Here is a 16,323-nt window from a genome sequence, read left to right as displayed (position 1 = left end):
CAAATGAACCAGCTACTAATGGATGGAGCCCACCCTGAGTGGTTAACGGAAGGCCGGACAGTCCTGATCCTGAAGGACCCTCAGAGGGGAGCAGTACCATTCAACTACTGCCCAATAACCTGCCTCTGCACAACATGGAAGCTCCCATCAGGCATCATAGCAGGTAAGGTGAGCAGGCACATGGCTCAATATATGAGCAGGGCCCAGAAAGGAATTGGTAGTAACACCAGAGGAGCAAAGCACCAGCTACTGGTTGATAAAGTAGTCACTCGAGACTGCAAGACCAGACATACCAACCTGTACCAGGTTTGAAACTACCTAAGAGCCTTTATCAAGAACTCAATGGGAATGTGGAAAACAACCCTAGAGGCCAACTTCAAGCCAATAGCACACGTCAACATCAAGTGCGGTATCTACCAAGGACATGCTCTGTCCCCGCTGCTGTTCTGCATAGGGCTGAGCCCCCTCGGCCAGGTCATCACTGAGAGTAGTTACGGATACCGACTACGGAATGGAGCAACCATCAGCCACCTCCTCTACATGGATAACATCAAGCTGCATGCCAGGAGTGAACGAGACATTGACTCACTGATCCATACCACTAGGATCTAAAGCCAGGACATTGGAATGTCATTCGGACTGGATAAGTATTGTCAAATGGTAACAAGGAGATAAAAGGTAGTCAGAACTGAGGGGACTGTACTACTTGAAGGTAACATAGCAGATGTTGAGGGAAGCTACAAGTACCTTGGGATCCCACAGGCAAATGGGAACCATGAAGAGGCCACAAGGAAAGCAGCAACCACCAAGTACCGGCAGAGAGTAAGGCAAGTCCTGAGAAGTCAGCTGAATGGAAAGAACAAAGTCTGGGCAATTAACACCTACGCCTTGCTGGTCATCAGGTACCCCGCTGGCATAATAAGCTGGCATATGGAGGAGATAGAGGCCACTGACATCAAGACTGAAAGACAGCACAGAGGCACTAATCATGGCAGCACAAGAACAAGCTCTAAGTACAAGATCAATAGAGACAGGGGTCTACCATACCAGACAGGATCCCAGATGCAGGCTGTGCAAAGATGCCCCTGAGACAATCCAGCACATAACAGACATAACAGCAATGCTAGAAGGCAGGGCATACATGGAACGCCATAACCGAGTGGCTGGTATAGTGTACATAAACATCTGTGCCAAGTACAGGCTGGAAGTCCCAAAGGATACACCTCCAAAGGTGGTTGAGAATGACCAAGCAAAGATCCTGTGGGACTTCAAGATACAAACTGACAAACTGGTAATGGCCAACCAACTGGACATAGTAGTGTTGGACAAACAGAAGAAGAGGGCTGTAGTGATAGATGTAGCAATCCCAAGCAATAAGAACATGGGAAGCTCAAGAAATACCAAGGGCTGAAAGAAGAGCTAGAAAAGATGTGGAAGGTGAAGGCACAAGTGGTCCTCGTGGTAATAGGAACATTGGGGGCTGTGACCCCCAAACTGGGAGCATGGCTCCAACAGATCCCAGGAACAACATCTGAGATCTCTGTCCAGAAGAGTGCAGTCCTAGGAACAGCTAAGATACTGCACAGGACCCTCAAGCTCCCAGGCCTCTGGTAGAGGATCCGAGCTTGAAGGAAGGAATAAGAGCGCTCCAAAGTGGGGCGAGTGGGGAATTATATATACTGTATATGCACAAATGTTTTGACTTTTAATGTGCAGATTTACAACATAAGCAGTAATTAGACTATTTTATATGAATGTTTTGAAATTGTTTGTTTTGACCTTGACAAAATGCCTGCAACTAGACACAGCAGGACTGCAGAGCTTTGGATCTCTCCACATGCAAAAGTGATGTGCATGGAGCTGTAATAAATACAAGTATTTATGCAAAAGTAAAGCCAAAACATTGTGAATGCCATCTTGGCAGTCTGCGCAGTAGCGATGAGAAGTGGAGTAACAGTGGAGTGAGCACCAGTCAGATCTTTCGAAACACACCCCTTTTTATATCATCAAATAACTTATGAAAAACAAACTCAAAAGAAACAACCAACTGCAAACAAATCAGCATGGTAATATCTACCAAAAAAACAACAACAAAAAAAACACAGAAATAACCTTTAGGGAAAAATGTATTTAAGCTGTTCTTTGAGTTTTTAGTTTAGCCCATCCACTAACATGGAGTGAGTGCCTCCAGGGGGCAATCATCTCACGGTGACTTCACTTCTGGGGAGTTGTTACCTCATCCATTTTTATATGCAGTCTATGATCCTGTACCATAAACTGCAATTGTTTAGCACGTCCAGCTACTACTGGGCGTTATGTAGTAAGCCAATTAGCTGGGCATGATACCAATTAACTATTACTTTTTTTTCTTCCCACTGTAAAGCCAACCCTGGATATGGTGGTCTTTGGCTGATGCTGTTTAGGTTTACACTCACAGCAACATCACCATTACCTAAGATAGTGTTACCTTCACCAAACATATTAAGTTACATGCAGGCTGTTCTTTTTTTGTTGATAGGCTACTCCTTTTCTACTTTTATGGGGCATTTTTATCATTAATTGACAGCAGTAATATAGATATTGATAGAAATTCCAGGGAGAGAGAGAGAAGTGTGACATAGCGAAGAGCTTTACACTACAACACAAGATCAGTGTTTAATTTAGCATAACATGTCATCTATGTGTTTTATCAACTGGTGAGGATACTTAGATGCAAACATTAAGAAGACAGCTGAATTTTCAATTAACTGTTGGAGCTAGGCTAATGTTAGCTGAATTAACTAGTTAGTTACAACTGATAAAATATTCTAACGGTTGTCATTTCAGCCGACAAAGTCAACAGTCACCAGCTACAAATGAGAAGGCTGTTTTTGTGTTAAATCAAGCATTATTTCAAGACTTAAGAATTTTGAATGGTAAACATGTCATCATTAAGGCATCTCTGTAAACTGCATCTGTGCTGTATGAGAAAGGAAAGCTTGGCAGGCATGCGGTGTGGCCTAGCAAGCAGTTGATTGTGATTGTGGTGTGGATGAGTGTGCTTTACTTTTTCATTGTTTATAACTCTGTTATAAATAGCGTTGAAGTCAGTCTCTTTGTCTTTCTGCTTTATTTCTTCCAGGTCAGCCTACCAAGTGACTCCAGCTGTGTGGAAGAGATTTTGCGGGTATGTTGCTTGGGTACACTCACACACAAACATACACATCCTTGTTTTCATAACTTACTAGGTCCCTATGGACTTACAGTATATTCATTTCTGGGAGACTTGCCCTAACCTTACCCAGAATTGCTACTTGCCTAACCTTAACCCTTACCCTAATACTTAACCAAAGCCTACACTTGCTCTAACTTTACACCGTGTTGTTTTTGTAAAATTCAATAAACTGCACTGTGGGGACCTGCCTCCTGTCCGAACAGGCGAAACTGGTCCCTGTAAAACTAGTGCACTCCCAGTTTTTGGTCCCCAAAAGTATAGAAAAACGAGGCCGCACACGCAAAGTAATTGCACTGATTATCAGATGTTTTCTGTTTGTCACAAAGACCTTTGTCTCATTCCCAAGAGTCTGATTTTAGGAACAAAGGGCGGGGGGGAGAGAAAGAAAGTGAATAAAAGGCAGAGGGAGAGAAAGAATTTTCTTGGCTGAGGCCAATGATTATACAAGTTTTTGTTTTTGTAGGATGACTTCATGCAGAAATCTTTTCCATAATTTCCCCCTCTCCTTCATCATCCTTTTTGTCTTTATTTCTCTCTATCCCATTGTTTTTCTATGTGTGGCTCATTAAAATCACAGAAAGCAACATTTTTTGCACACTTTCCCATCTTTCCTCTCTTCTCTTTTTGTTTTGTTGCTGTGTTCCTTCAGAGCAGTGTCAAAACAGAAATGTTTTCCCAACAATCTAAACAGTTCAGAAGATTTGCAGCTATAAAGACAAGTACCTTCCTTGAGTGCTTTATGTCAAATTACCTTGTTCTTTCCTCACTCTCTCTGTCTTCCTCTGCGCATTTGTCTCTATTCTCTCCTTTGTTGTATCACTGACTGTGCTATCGCTTTCTTTCTATGTCTGTCTTCCTCTCTTCATCCCTCTTTGCCCTCCGTCATTCACCTCTCTCTCCTTTTCACAAATCAATATGCTGGCCAACAGGCTGTGTGACAGATAGTGTGCTGCGAGCTGCATGAAAAGCTTTTGTCAATAATATTGGTGCACTATTGAATTCAGTCTGTGGTTTTTAGCCGTGTCAAGTGGAAAGATCACAGAGTTTAAAGTGTGAGGTGAGGTGAATCGGAGCGGAGGCCTGCGGTTCATTTTTTCCTTTCTGTGACTTCACAACTACAAGTTAGCTGTCACAGAAGCATTGTTGTTTCGGATGTTTTCACATTTCAAGGTAACAGTGTGTTTCAGAGATACAGTGTGCAAAAAGAAATCTGCTCAAACTGACTGTGAACCTAATAAATTATATGATATAAGCAGTAGTGGAAGAAGTACTCAGGTTCTTTTTTAAGTAAAACTAACAATACCACAGTGTAAAAATACTCTGTTAGTAAGTGCTTCATTCATAAATTCATAAAATGAAGTTGAAGTATGAAAATAAAGTACAGATACCTCATAATTGTATTTACAGTACAGTACTTTAGTAAATGTACTTAGTTACTTTCCACCGTGGTATATAAGGTTATATTAACTTTTGGAACATTCGTTAGTACTGTAGCATGTGGTATTGTAAATATAACCAAGTAGCATTATCTGAACTATAAAGAGGATGATCTTCCTTTTCTTCTTCTATACTTTATTTAATGTTTTTCTAAGACACCACAAAGTGTATTATTTAATTTGATCCATGATTTTTTTTAAAAGAGAAAATAAATACCAGCTGTATCTGAAGTGTCACTTCACACAAATGAGCAGTGTGTCACCATTTAGATAGTTCTGGCTTACAAGATTTAGGGAGATCAGTTTTTACATTTTTGTTATCACTACATTACAGTGGCAGTGAATGCAATTTCACACAACACAGCACACACTTGCAGTGACAAATCCATAGACCTCATTGTGGAGTTTTCACTGAAACTACTTCCTAGCAGAGAAATAGTCTATTAAACCTACTACTGTGAGGACTGTGGATTACACGGAGTGACCAGGATAGTTCATGGAAAAAGATGTTGCTGCTTCTCAATGCTGTGGCCCCACAAACAAAATTCCATTACCTCCCATGTACAGTATATTGGGATAGAAGCAAAAATGTCAGGGTCCAGTATCTCAAAACCTGGACAGATAAAACTGGAACTGTGAAGTGAGAAAATATTTTTGTTTGTTTTGGGGTGAAGTGACCCTTTAATTTATTTGTGGTCAGTTAAATTCAATTAGGTTTGTTGTTATGATTTCCTAGAATTTGATATAATTTGCAGTGATTTTGAGATCCAGTCTTACATACGCATGTTTTATTATGCTCATTTATGGTCATTGTGGTAACAAATAACTCCTTTTGATTACAGCCTGCATTATTTTACTACATGTATTTCTTCTTTCTTTCTTCACAGACCTTGTTGTAGAATATTAACAAGAAAATGTATTTTGCAATGACAAAGTTACAAATGAAAAATGTCATATAAATATGAATTTTAGATCTGTTGTCAATTAGATAGATAGATAGATAGATAGATATCCTTCTGTCCTTAATACAGTAGACAACCCTGATTATGAGAATGATCCCCTATAACTGGAAAATCACAGTGACATGTGGACATGTGGGCTCATGCTAATGTGACAGACTGAGTTAATCCCATACAATGGCAGTAGTGGCACATTTATAGACACATGCAGACACACACATTCAAAGCCGTGCACAGATGCACACACACACACCATCAGGAGTACCGTCTGTCAAAACACAGGAACTCTTCGAGGAGGGATGTGATGATGTCAGAGAAGAGTTGCTTAGCAGCACACCGTATGTCGTCAGGCCAAATGCGACTGCAGGGAGGGCAAACACACACGCACACACGCATAGATTAGACTCATAGTCAGGAATCTTCAACAGTGTTGAGCTACACATCTCCATTATACACACTCCCATACCCTGACACACAAAAACATGAGTCATTTGATGACTCTGAGTCATACACTCCAGATGGGGGCAGGGATGCATCATGGGAAATTGTGATGTCAATGACCTTTCAACCCCTTTGACCGAGTTACCTGCTGTGTGGCAGTTAGTTTACACAGAATTTAACTTTAAGACAATGGCAGTGATCAAGAGTGTCAGCATGTGAGGCAGAGAGAGAGTGAAAGACAGAAACTGATAATGTGCTGACAGAGTACCTGGTAATTTTTCACATAAGCTGATTTTCTCATATATATAGACTTTTTACTTTGTGAGAAAGAGAAACTGTCAGTACTTAATAGCTGTGGAACACACACATAATGACACATATATGCTTATCTTGTTAACTAATTAAAGTGTGTACATACTGAGAGTTAAATTCAACTGAGAAGGATTTGTGATTAGCGTAATGGAAAAGAGATGCTGCTGCTGTTCTGCTGTTTAGTTGTAATGGACCCTACTGGAGTCAGCTTTTATTTTGGTAATTCACCAATGCTGCACTTTGTTCACTCTTAGTACACTGATCCCTGGTGTGTCACCAATTCCCTGTGCACCTCTTAGTTTATACTACTGTATAAATTATGTCCAGTCCAGTCTGATGGGACCAGTTCAGCACAACCTTGACTGAACGCTGACACCACTCCTCTGCATCAAAGATAAACAGTCTTTTATTTGCTCAGCTTAGGCCATCATTGTCATTTGCCTAGTACAATCCACATAAGGGTAAACATACTGTACATTTATTAAGAGTTACATGCTTTTCTTAGTTTGAGTTATAATGCCAGAAATTCTGAATAATCATGAGTTATTTTTATTAATGTAATGAAAATGTTGTGTGTATGTGTATTCAGGAAATGACCCATTCCTGGCCTCCTCCTCTCACAGCCATACACACTCCTGTGAAGGCTGATCAGACCAAGTTCCCCATCCCAAGCAAGGTTAGTATGAGCCACTCCAAACACATTTAATTTACCAAAGTAAAAGCTTATGATCTTACATTAAGGCTTAGTAGTGCAAAAAATCTTTGTGGTCACCTGGTAATGTGTGCTTTCTTAAAGGTCATCATCTTGCTCTCTACTTGAGCTCTGACTACATCCTTTTTCCTTTATTTGTGCATGAGTCAGTGAGTGGTGGAAAAAGATGAGAAACAGTTCACAAACCTTCAGTTAAACTCCCACACTTATTGTTGGCTCATCGTAAAACTAACTGGAGTCTATCGCTGAAAATCTTCATCTGCTAATTAGGTCTGATTCATAAATTCAGTGCTGTAGTCATTGCTGTGATAGAGTCAGTTTACTGTTACCTCATTCTGTGCAGCGGTGCAAGTGACAGCCAGTGAAATTACAATGTTAATTAACTATTGCATGTTTAATTCACCTCTTTACTGGCTATCCAGAGCTGTGTGGAGGTGGACACACTGTTGAAGAGAGCCAACCTCTTGTCTGCAGAATTATGCACAAGACTGTCAGTGTTTTAAAATAATAGTCCACAATATTTGCATATTAAATTTCTGATGCACCCTTTATATACAAGTTAAAAGTGTAATAATAATTAATAAACGATTTACTAATCCTTTATAGATCAATTGTAACTTACAACTGATCTATAAAGGATTAGTAAATCCATTATATTACAGGCTGAGCCTGTAATATAAACACATGGTTTTGACAGTGCACTTTTGTCGGCTGCCCCAAATGGTCCATCTATTAATGATGCATAAACATTAACATTCAATAATTTATAATAATGTAGAATTATTTTGTAGGAAAAAATATATCTTTTTATTATATTACAATTAACTTGTTACTGACTCTGACTGTAAGCTTGCTGCAGAGTAAGAAACCCACTTTGCATATTATTAATGACTTACTAACATTTCTAAGTGCATATTTCAAATGTCAGCCAGAGGTTTTTTTTCACAACCTGACAACCCAAAAGATTTTGTGGGTGTGTCTGTGGGGTCTTAAAAATATATATTTTTTAAAAGTTGTAAATCAGCTAAAAGGTTGTAAAAAGGTAGTAAATCAATTCAGAAAAAAATTAAGCAAAAATTCTTAAAAGTCTTAATCACCATTTTACGAGATATTACATTGTGTAGCTTTTTTCCATGTGACTAGCCTATTTGTCCAAAGAGCATGTATGCTAAAAGTTTGTGTGTTTATATTTTGTATCCATGTTGCTTGTGGAATCCTTCATTGACCTGCACCTTTTGGAATCCAGACTAAATTTAATGTCATCTGAAAAGGCCAAACATTTTGCGTACTCACGGAGCCGCTGACTGCTGTCAGTTTAACAACTCTACACGTTAAACTGACTTCACATAAACTAACAAATGTAATGGGGAAATGCAAGTTCCCAAGCAAGTGGCCGGAGGGCACTGAATTTGAACCATGGCTGAGGCCCATCACTGGGAAGGTGTATTGTTTGGTGTGTAAGAAAGCAATTGTATCCTCGGTGGGACTCAATGCTCTCCAGACCCATGGTGCATATGCACAAATCCTCTATGAGATGCAGACAGCAGTTGTCTGTCAAAACGTTCCCTGCTAAACCGGCTACACCAACTACAAAACTGCCACCGTTGAAGCCACTAGAAAGGCCACCTCTTCTTCTGCTGACCTCAGGGAAACGATGGGCGCCACACCGGCGCTGCCCACAGAAGTTCTCTGGTGTTTCAGCATGGTGATAAAAAGCACCACTCTCTCAATTCCAACAAAGGAATTTATATTATACCACTAAAGATGTGTTGGTGATGTAACTAGTTATAATTCAAAGTAGCTTTAAGAGCTTAAAATGCTGTGACGTCAGCTGGGTTAGAAGAAGGGTGAGGAGACCAGAGCTCTGTTCTCTTTTATTGTCAGCCAGGGAACACACAGCAATCACAGAACACACTGAGCACATGAACAATCCCGAACAATCCCAACAACCCAAAACCATATACAGCCCCCCCAGAGGACCATTATGGGGGATCCTGACAATTGCCTCTCCCAACATTGCATTATATTGAAAAGGTCTTGAAAAAGGTCTTAAAGGGTGCTGAATTTAACTTAATGATTCCTGCATGCACCCTGTTTATTAAACATGTATAAAACATTATATACAATTTAAAAACCTTTATAAGGCAGATTCACACCCTGAAGTGCTAGAACAAAATCCACTGGTGCGTCATCAATTTCACCGCAGTTGATACAGATTTACTTCACCCTTGCAAGCAAATCCACTGATCATGCTGTTTCCACTTGAATAAACTGTTTTTGCAATGAAGTGCTGTCATTGTAATTGCTGCTGCATTATAAAGAGTACCTTATTAGGCAGTTGTGCTAATTAGTTTGTTTGGCTTCTCTCAGTCGTCACTAACACAGTACCAGCCTACTCTGAGTTCATGAAAGATTTTTTTGTTTTGTTATTGTTGTTTCCTGAGAAAAATTCTGTGGCGTGCAACAAATGAGTTCCTCTTTATAAAAAAACAAACAAACAGAAAAATAAGTGGGTTTTGAGTATGAGCGGTGACAGCTATGGCTGAAAGAACGTCACTTAGAGAAAGCAGTCCTTTCAAGGAAATGACATTGTAGTACCACCCACACTGTTTGACAGGAGTTGTTTGAGAAGTGAAGTGCAGACATGACAACAGTGAGCAGTAAAAACTGGGGCACAGTTGAAGCAGGAACTAAAAAACAGATGTTGGAAAAGTTTCCCTTGCTCCTACAAAAATACTTAGTGAAACCCTCTAATATAAATAGTGGGGATATTTAAAACCAACATAAATGTTATATTCAACATTAATCCTATAAATATCTGTAAACAGCAGGTGGTATTTTTCCACTGCTTTTATAAATCATTCTTAATATTCAAAATATCTCATTGACAGTGATGTAAAAAAAAAAGAGCTGTATAAACACAGGCAGTAAATCTGACCTAGTAGTTAATGAATTAGAAACAAGTGCTGTGGCATTTTCGGGCCCCAGCGTCACAGTAATCCTTCCAGTGAGTTTTAAGAATGAGGTGGAGTGTGGACACGGGGAGATGAGAAGATCTGAATTCTGTGCGGTGGCATGGCTATACTGCTGTGAAATCAATAATGACATCTGTTGGTTTATTCATTCAACTCGTCTCCCTCTGGCTTTCTCTCTCCCTCTCTCTAGGAGGCACAGCACGCGACCTCAGGCTACAACAACCAGAGTAAGTTTCCCAGTGCCAACACTCACACAGAGGCTTTATGATAATTAACACCAAAGAGGGCATAAAGGCAATACCACTCAGAAGAAATGCAAGAAAAGCAGCTGATGTTCAAATGAATCCATAGCCGGGGGGATGGCAGTCTGAAAACCTTTGCTTTTATCGTTCTGTATGTATGTGAACACCTAACCACACAGGCTGGATTTAACACACACAGCTCAAGTGGCTTGAGTGATTGTTGAGTCTGCTATTTATTATTTAAAACAAAAGGATGCTCACCCAAGGACCATGAGTATTTCAACATGGATATGAAATACACCAGTTCGTACTTCCATTCATGGACAATACTGGGTTGAGTGGTGCTTGTGTTTGAACTGATAACAAGTTAGAAGTTGGAAATATGAATGAAGTTGTTTGTTACAGTATACATCAGTTTCCCACAGAATTGCATTTTAATTGTGGTGCTAGCTTCACACATTCACACATATATTTTTTAAAATAGTAATGTTCCAGTGCTCTTCCTCACCCTGTCTTGCTGCTTCATCAGCACTGGTTGAAACCAGTAAATATCCAAAACAACACCTGGACAGGTCTACACATGTTAATACCAAATGTAAATGTTTAGTCCTTCCATGGCAGAGAAATGGACAAGTTTTGCACCACAAACTATACTGTGTGTAAAATTTAAACTCTTCATTCCCAGTACACAGGACAATAAAACAGATCCATTCTCTTTTTATTTAACGAATCTCTCATTTATTTATGTGCAATAATATTTTAGAAGCCAAGACTAATCTTTCTTGTCCAACAATTAGAAAACTGTTTCACAGATTTGGTGGAGTTACCACCTCTTACAAATTAAGAGAATTCATCCAATTGATGCAAAAATATATAAATCCAACTGACCTGCCATTGATTTGCAACATTGCCCATAATGCTCTAAGTTCTGTGCATCCAGACTAAAGTTTTTAAACTAAACTTCAGTTTCTGTTTTACTGTAAAGGGACATTTGCTCTTCTCCAAACCCACATTACCAAAGCAAAGGAAAGAAAAACACACACACACACACACACACACACACACACCAACACACAACCACAGGCTAAATAGCACTAGAGAGGAGTGTCATGCTTTCCAGGGTGATAATAGTAATACACATCTATGGTGATTTGAGTTTGGCTCCTTGTCAAACACTAATCAACACAAACACTCCACCCAAGACACGTGCACAACAGTGATACTTATATGTCCTGTGTTGTGTTGCAGAGCGATGTACTGTGTCAGCCAACAAGCCTGCTGCTAAACCACCAACTGCACCACAGAAGTCGTGAGTATCTCTTTCTCCCTCTGACACACATGCACATATACACAAACAGAGAATGTCTGACCTTCTGCTTCTGCGTTTGCCTCAAGGTAAAATTAAGCTTGACTCTTGGATGAAATTCACTGCTGGTAGGAGGAAAAAAGATTGTGCGGATCAGAGCGGAAAAGTGCAGCTACATTAATTTAACGGGAGCCAGGAGCATATTGCAACATCTCTGACTGCAGCCCACTCCACTTCACTCACAGAGCTGTACAGCAGGATTCATGGCAGGGTGAAACTGGAAAGGCAGAAATCCTGGCTTGTAAATCTGCCTCACAACACTGATTTATCCTGTGCTACACCACAACAAGCTTAATGATTTGTTTTAGACATTGACAGTTTGCTAAACACCTCCCCCAAACAAAACTTGTCCAATCACAGCTTAGCAACTGTAACCACATCGGCCTTTAGTCTTTCCAAAATCAAAAACCCAAGAGGAAAAGTTTGGAATGCAATAATCGTTGTGTTTTTTCTGTTCACATCTAACTAGCGTGCTACCTCACTACATGTTCCAAGACTCAAACAGTGCCTTTGTAACAAACCTGGTAGCTGTATCTGTGTCACTTTTTCATCCAAATTCAACACTGATTGGCTGCACCCATGATTGTCAGTACAGCTGGGGTCAAAGTTCAACAAATATGAACTCTCTGAGAACCACAATGTACTACATAAACAATGACAAGGAAGACCAGACATCCCACCATGCAAAAACAAATTTCTGGGAAATCTTGAGAAGGATTACATTTAAAACCAAACTGGAGAAAATGTAACTAGTAAGTATTATCTAAATTCACTTCTAGACGCAGGTTACTTAAAACAGAACAAAACAAAACAAAAAAAAATTTTGCTTTCCACCAATTGCTTCGCTGCTACTTGTTTAATTTCCTTCTGCATTCATTGAGAAAGATTTTTGCTCCATCCACTGTCATATTATTCCTTATTACATGACATCTCCTGTGATATTACCTCTGAGAGTTTTCAAGTGCCAAGTATAATGAATTATTTATGTATTTGATGAAAGCTAATTATAAAAGAGGAGAAAATGTGGCAAGCGTGGTATAAAAAAAACTGACTTTTGGAAATAAAAAATGTGATGGGTAAAAGATGATGCAAAAGCCCTGCAAGTTAAGAAAAAGCAAGGCAGTCTTTAGATTGCAGTAACTCAGCTGGATGATTTGATTAAAGTCCAGGTCGGCATGCAAACTCTCATTTCCTCCTCTTTGGGTACATACAGTTAAACAGCTAATTACATCTCCATTAGTATGATGTCTGCTGGAGCTGTAGTGCTTTTTGTGGCTTATTGCTGTTATGGTTTAGTCCCCCTCCCCAGAAGGGTGAGGGAGAACTGGGGTTGGACTCAAGATGGCTGACCCAGGTGCCAGTACAAAAAAGAGGTTTAATGGAATGGAAACAAAATGAAAACATAACAGGGTCCATAATACATACAACCAGGGAAGGGCAGTGAGGACTAAGGAGACCAGGACGGTAAACACACAAACTAACGACAGGAACTAGGATAGCAGGAGGATGAGAACGGACAGGTGAACAAAAAAGAACCAACGTAAACAATGTAATCCACAGCACAGGGACTGTCAGCGTGGAAGACAAAGCACTTATTTCTGTATTGCTAACCGCATAATTAGCGTGATAAGGTCAAGCCAAAACGCACAGAGACTGTCAGCGTAGCATCTTACGCACGTCTAAAAATGCGGGTCAAACATAACATTTATCTTACTTTGGGTAAATATTGTCCATTACATGTCACAATACTCCAGCGACGACAGGGCGTCTGCCAGAGGTATAAATAAGGAAGCCAACAAATCACCGGAATACGCCTCAGGTGTGCGCACCGACCCACGAGTCACTAATTACCCGATGTGACACAGCTGAGGCGTTGATCCCGCAAAAAGGAAGAGCAGGAGAGGAAAAAAGAAAGAGAGGCAGGTCGCACCGAGCGGACCTGACAGCTATTGTTTGAAAACAATCCCTATTTCTCTGTAGGCATTAGGCTATTCTCTGTTTTTAGTGTGATGCTCAATGGCGTAAAATGCTCTGGATAACGAACAGGTCTACCTCTTCTTACTCAATGTGTTTGTTTTCTACAGAGCGAGTACTTGTGCATCCAAACTTCCCTGTTGCATAGTGCTGTGCAATTAGTCTTTAGCTAGTCATAGCTTTGATTTGAAGAACTTCTCAGATGAACTTCCACAAATAATAGAGCTTAACTGCCACTTTAAGAAAAACAAAGTCAAACATTTTATAAAGACAATAAGAACATCTGCACCTCGTAGTAATTTGATGCTGGGCTTTCTAAGTTCTGCATGTCATGCATGCTTTAGTCCATAACTCATTTATATCTGACTGCATCTGTTCTCAGATGCTTTTTCTCTCTCTTGCATGTTATTCCTGTCTCTCGCTCTCCTGCTACCTTCTCTTCCCCATCATTATCATCTCCATCTGACTCACTATCTCCCTCTCTCCATCTGTCCCCTTCTTCAGAACTAAAATATGAATCCATTATTCATTAATTCAAACATATCTATCATCACCGATTGCTGCACTGTGCCCCTTATCTGCAAAGCTTTTTCTTATTGTGCTTCAGTTATTCACGACTTGTACGGTCCCATCTGAAAACAGCACAACACCGGGGAGTGTTTTTTAGCAGTGCAAGCACTGACAAGAGTGGTTCGTGAGGCAGTAAAAATCCCTTTAGGGGATTCTCCTGTCATAACAATAGTGGTGCCAGCTTAAAATAACGGTTGTTTGTGTGGAGGGTTTATTTAAAGCAATAAAATATGGGAACTTGCCAATGCACCATACATAAATACTGAATAATTTGTGTGGTAAGGAGCAGGTGGTGCTATGAGGGAGGTCATATTATCAACTATGCTCTTGTATATCTTTTTCATAGCTTGTATACATCTACTCAATATTGTTTGAATTTGATCACAGCAAACAAATACAACTCGTAGAGGAAACATGGCAACAAGCAGGTCCCTTTTCTTATCACAAGTCCCTGAAATATCCATGCCCTGACTAAGAGACAGGTCTCGGCTGAGCACATCCTCTTTGTTTCCAATGAATTCTTGGCTGTAGGTCAGCGGTTGTCAGACAGAAAGTTTCCAGGTGAGAAAACAATCTGGCTTCGCTCTCCAAGCTCTAAAAGGTGAACATCTGGTAGGCAGCGAAGCACTCCATCCATTGTCCATTTTCTCATTCCCCAGCATGAACCACCACCACTGCTTTTGCTGTGTAATTAACCAGTTTGCCAGAAAGGTTCTTCAGAGGAATTATCCAAGCTAATGCAAGTAGACAGGAGGTCATGTCTGCAGTCACCTGTCCTTTTGTCTCTGTGCAGAATGTTGGAGGATGACCTGAAGATCAGCAGTGATGAGGAAGAAGCTGAACAACAGGTGAGCTCTCTCTGCAGCCCACCCATTCATTCATTTGTATATGTATGTCACCGGTCACTCCTTCCTTTTCTCTATCTGTCCTTCAGTGATTCATCATTCATTCATTTGTATATGTATGTCACCAGTCACTCCTTCCTTTTCTTCATCTGTCCTTCAGTGATTCATTCATTCACATACAGTGATTCATTCATTCACATACATTAAACTCATCCAGGCCAGATCATCACTCACCTTCACTGTATAATTCAACTAATTACACCAATGGCCACAACTTAACAACTTCTCTAACTGAATTATGGCCCTTGTCTTACCAGCTAAGATAACATGGTGACATGGTGATAACAAGTTTATGGGGTCATCAGGTGGGCACACTCTCAATAACTTGTGTATCATTGACTTGGGCCCACAACACTGACAAGGTTCAACAGTGTGCCACAGCATCCCACAACTGTAGAATTGTATAGCCTCTGTATTCAGCCTTCATTGTGAGAGTTTTGTTCATAGAAAACTTGTGAAATAGTTGGTGTAGCTATCAGAGGACGGTTAGAGCTGGAAAGATCACATTTCTTTTTCAAACTGTCATAGAAAACCATTGTAAGAGAGAGTGTAACACAACTAAATGTTGATACTGTATGTATGAACGTAACTGTCAATTTTCTTGTAAGGACCAGAGCTGTTGCTACATTAATCAGTAAAAAGATACACCTGTTGGTGTGAGTGCAAGGGTCACTTAAACAATAGTTGTAAATATGAGGAAAGTAGAGCAAGTTATGGCAACGTTTGGGAGGGACACCCAGCACCTGACAGGTATGACACACCTTTCAGCCATAGGTAATTCGGAAGCGATGTACAGACTTTACTAACGAAAAGAATCCGTGGTCAAAACATTGTCAAATCAAATAGCAAGTTACCAAAATATTAAAGAAGTTACAGTAACTAGGTATATAAAGACAGCTAAGTAACAACGTTCTTTAAATCTACTGAGAAAATCAGGCTAAAAATATCAGGTAAATCTTTACACTGTAGTCGTAAAAGACTTAGGACGTTGCAGTATAAGTTGCACTGTATAAATACTGTGGATAAGGGCTCGACTTTTTTATAAGCCCCTTTCAACTAACCGTCAGTTTCAGATCCAGTCTTGTGGGGCTGGGAGTTTACACTAGCAGGGTGAAGTGTATACTTTGTTTGGAACATTCCCATAAACTGAATGTGGTTCCTATCCCCACTGACAAGGTGTCTTTAAGTAATGCAATAGTAATTTTAAAATGTAACCT

At 40.0% G+C, this 16,323-nt stretch overlaps 1 protein-coding gene across 1 annotated transcript in view; it reads left to right on the top strand.

Annotated features, from left to right (window-relative positions):
• aff2 (AF4/FMR2 family, member 2) overlaps window positions 1-16,323 on the top strand; it is a 159,342-nt gene that overhangs the window by 90,448 nt on the left and 52,571 nt on the right. The window contains exons 5-9 of the mRNA XM_020595533.1: window positions 3,122-3,166; window positions 6,952-7,038; window positions 10,240-10,276; window positions 11,540-11,600; window positions 14,995-15,049. Coding sequence (XP_020451189.1) covers window positions 3,122-3,166; window positions 6,952-7,038; window positions 10,240-10,276; window positions 11,540-11,600; window positions 14,995-15,049 — 285 coding nt within the window. The remainder of the gene's footprint in view (window positions 1-3,121; window positions 3,167-6,951; window positions 7,039-10,239; window positions 10,277-11,539; window positions 11,601-14,994; window positions 15,050-16,323) is intronic.

This window comes from Monopterus albus, unplaced genomic scaffold, assembly GCF_001952655.1.
Source record: "Monopterus albus unplaced genomic scaffold, M_albus_1.0 scaffold27.1, whole genome shotgun sequence".
NCBI classification, from domain to species: domain Eukaryota; kingdom Metazoa; phylum Chordata; class Actinopteri; order Synbranchiformes; family Synbranchidae; genus Monopterus; species Monopterus albus.
The sequence above is the reverse complement of the archived record's forward strand: the minus strand, read 5'-3'. Positions and strand labels throughout refer to the sequence as shown.